Source organism: Egretta garzetta, unplaced genomic scaffold (assembly GCF_000687185.1).
Source record: "Egretta garzetta isolate BGI_Z169 unplaced genomic scaffold, ASM68718v1 scaffold251, whole genome shotgun sequence".
NCBI lineage: Eukaryota > Metazoa > Chordata > Aves > Pelecaniformes > Ardeidae > Egretta > Egretta garzetta.
The window spans coordinates 1,373,944-1,376,759 of NW_009258952.1; the positions used below are offsets into that span (position 1 = coordinate 1,373,944).

Below are 2,816 nucleotides of genomic sequence, written 5' to 3' on the forward strand. Positions count from 1 at the left end.
AAACGTACAGAACCCAGGCCCCGGGCATAGGAAAGGCGTTGGGTGGTTTACAGAGAGGGGAGCCCGGCCAAGGCCTCCCTGCCGGGCGCGGGCCCGAAGGTCAGAGCACGCCCAGGCCACCGCGGGGCCGGGGCTGGGGCTACCCCCGCAGCCCCCTCACCTCGTGCTCGCCACGTTGGACTCGAAGGGGCAGAAGCGGACCACGATACTCTTCACCGGCCGCAGCACGACGCGGATCTTGGACGCCATCTTCTTTCTGCCCCCTACTACAGCTCCCAGCGGCCCCCGCGCGGAGGCGGGAAATGGAGGCGGGCGTGCCGCCCGCCCTGGGGACGGGGGCCCTCTCTGCGCGTGGTGGGATGCCGGCCGTGTCCTGCCAGCCTCAGTTAGCCACCCGAGGCGCTGGGGGCCGGGCTCGTTCATGGTTGTGGAGGGAGGGGGACCAACTGACCAACCTGTCCCGGCTCCTCCCCTGACTCTGTAACGCAGCAGGTATAGTTAGGGGGCGAAAAAGGCACACTTCTGACGTAAAGCTGACATAAAAGGCTGCCTTTGGGCTCTGCAGCAGAAGTAGCAGGCCATTGCGCCATCAAGACTTGGGTGCAGGAGGCAGAGGGCGTGGGGTAACATGGGAAGCTATTGTACAAACTTAAAAAGCAAGGTTGGGGTTGTTTTCTTTATGTTAAATCTATTCCTATGACAGCTTTTGATGTCTTCCAGAAGTAGTCTATTTAACACGACCGAGCAGATAAGGGTATTAATGAGGATCAACAAGGAGTAGCCGCTAGAGGCAATATTTAACAACCTATGGAGCAGAAGAGAGGCGCGCAAGAGGCAACACGGCTGGAGCTGAATCTGGTTTTTGTCCAAGGGGTTAGATACAGGGGTGGCACACCTGGCCTGTTGATGAAGGTTTTGGGGTGCTGGGGCAGTTGGCATCAGCTGGGCATTTTCCACTAGATGGCAGAAACCTCCCCAGGAAATCGCTGCAGCAACCTCACGATTTCCTTCTGCTCAACGAGATCTTAGTGAGGGTTAGGGATGGGGTGGGATAATGGCATTTAAACACACGTTGTGAACATCTGTGGAATATCCCCTTACAGATCCATTCTGATCTACAGGAACTGCAGTCAATACCTAGCATCCCTTGTAATGGGTAACCTGGTTTTAGGAGCTTACCTTTGTTTATTGAAAGTCCTCTTTTAAAAAAAAAATAATCGCATAGTCATTGAGTAAAATCATCCTCTTCGCTGAGATTTAGCCAAGAGAAATTAAGTAGTAGCAAAACTAAACACAGCGGAGTCAATATAGCTTTAATATTTAATGTTTTTATTCTTTTTTATATCATAGCCTTTCCATCATGGGAAAAAATACATTTCTGTGAGATACTTTTTGAAAGACTCTACTGTAGCCAATAAATGGCTGTTTTAAATAGGAATTTTTCCTATTTAATAGGGTCAGATACAGGACTAGATAGATATTTTACATTCAGAAGGCAAAAAACTCACAAAATTTCAACATATCTCTCTTCATTATAACACAAAGAGCTTGATGTATTCAATTTAAAATCTGTAGCAAAATTTCCATTAGCTTTTGTGGCAGCACTGAAGAAATAACATCAGCAAAGGACTGGGGAGGAAAGAATGATCACTGATTTTTCTTCTAAGGGCTTCATTCTCCACACTGTTGGTACGATGGCACTTACGGGCTTAAAAATATGCGTGGCAAAGCCAGTTTGATATTTGCTCTTATTGCATTTTGCTAGTAATTTAATGAAGAATGCTTAGCTTACGTTGCGTAATTAGATGAAGAGAAAATTTTGTTTACTCTTTTCCATGCTCAGATCAGTTAACTTTTTAACATTTATTGTCAGCAGTAAAAGTTCCGTCTTTCCCCTTAAGCCATCTGTTTGGAATAATCGAAAACCATTTCTGCTTTTTCAAACTAATTTTTAATTTTTTGAAGTCCAAGAGATTCACAGTAACATGAAAGAACAGGTATCTGTAACTGAACGGCTCTGTGTTCTTTTCCTCCCCTCAAAAAATAGACTGTATCTGTGAAACAAAACCAAGGGACTATGAGTAGGAATATCCCATGCCTGGATGCTGCCCTACTTATTGACGACCAGGTCTTTCTCAACACTTACTCTAGATGCAATAGTTTTAGCTGATGGTAATTCTGGTGAGAGTGCTAACTTTTACAGTTACTGAATTAGATAGATAAACAGCAAAGTGACACAGCTATCTAAAAAAATCCAAACATTTCTCCGTCTGCCTTTAAACCCAGGTGGTGGTTAACCCCAGTATGTTGGACTACCCTCAGTTTATACCAGAGTAACTCCAGTTGACCTCTGAAGCACAACATTTAAATGCCATTTCAGGAAAGCTGATAATTTATCCATGAAAGACCTTGAATCAGTCTCTCCAGCTCCAGCAAGTAATTTGGGAACTCTCAAATGTCTGCATTTGAGACTGTTCTCTGGGGACATCCTTGGGAAGCTGAATGATTCATGATTCTTACACTTAGTGATAATCATGCACATTCCTAATGCGTAGTAACCTGAAGAAGCATAAAAGTTATATTATTACAATAGAAACAATTTTAGTATTCCTTTCACCAAGTTGATCTCTTTTATTATAAATTCTGCCTCATTCCAAGTCTACAGGCTTTCATGTCGTTAGTTTCATTGAAGTGTAGTCACAAGCCCAGAGATGATTTATATCTAAGCACCATACATGGCAAGGAAAAAATGCAGCCATGTTTTACACTTCAGTTATGAAGACAGGCAGAAAAGGACTTTATTAGCTATAGTAAGT

At 44.4% G+C, this 2,816-nt stretch overlaps 1 protein-coding gene across 2 annotated transcripts in view; it reads right to left on the reverse strand.

The window, feature by feature from the left end:
- Positions 1–273, reverse strand: part of MRPL53 (mitochondrial ribosomal protein L53) — a 5,245-nt gene extending 4,972 nt beyond the window's left edge. For both annotated transcript variants that reach the window (XR_004841422.1, XM_009634469.2), the window contains exon 1: positions 161–273. Coding sequence is in view for 1 of the 2 variants with exons in the window: in XM_009634469.2 (XP_009632764.1) it covers positions 161–249 (89 nt within the window). In the remaining variant the exon portion in view is untranslated. The remainder of the gene's footprint in view (positions 1–160) is intronic.
- Between the last annotated feature and the right edge of the window lie 2,543 nt (positions 274–2,816).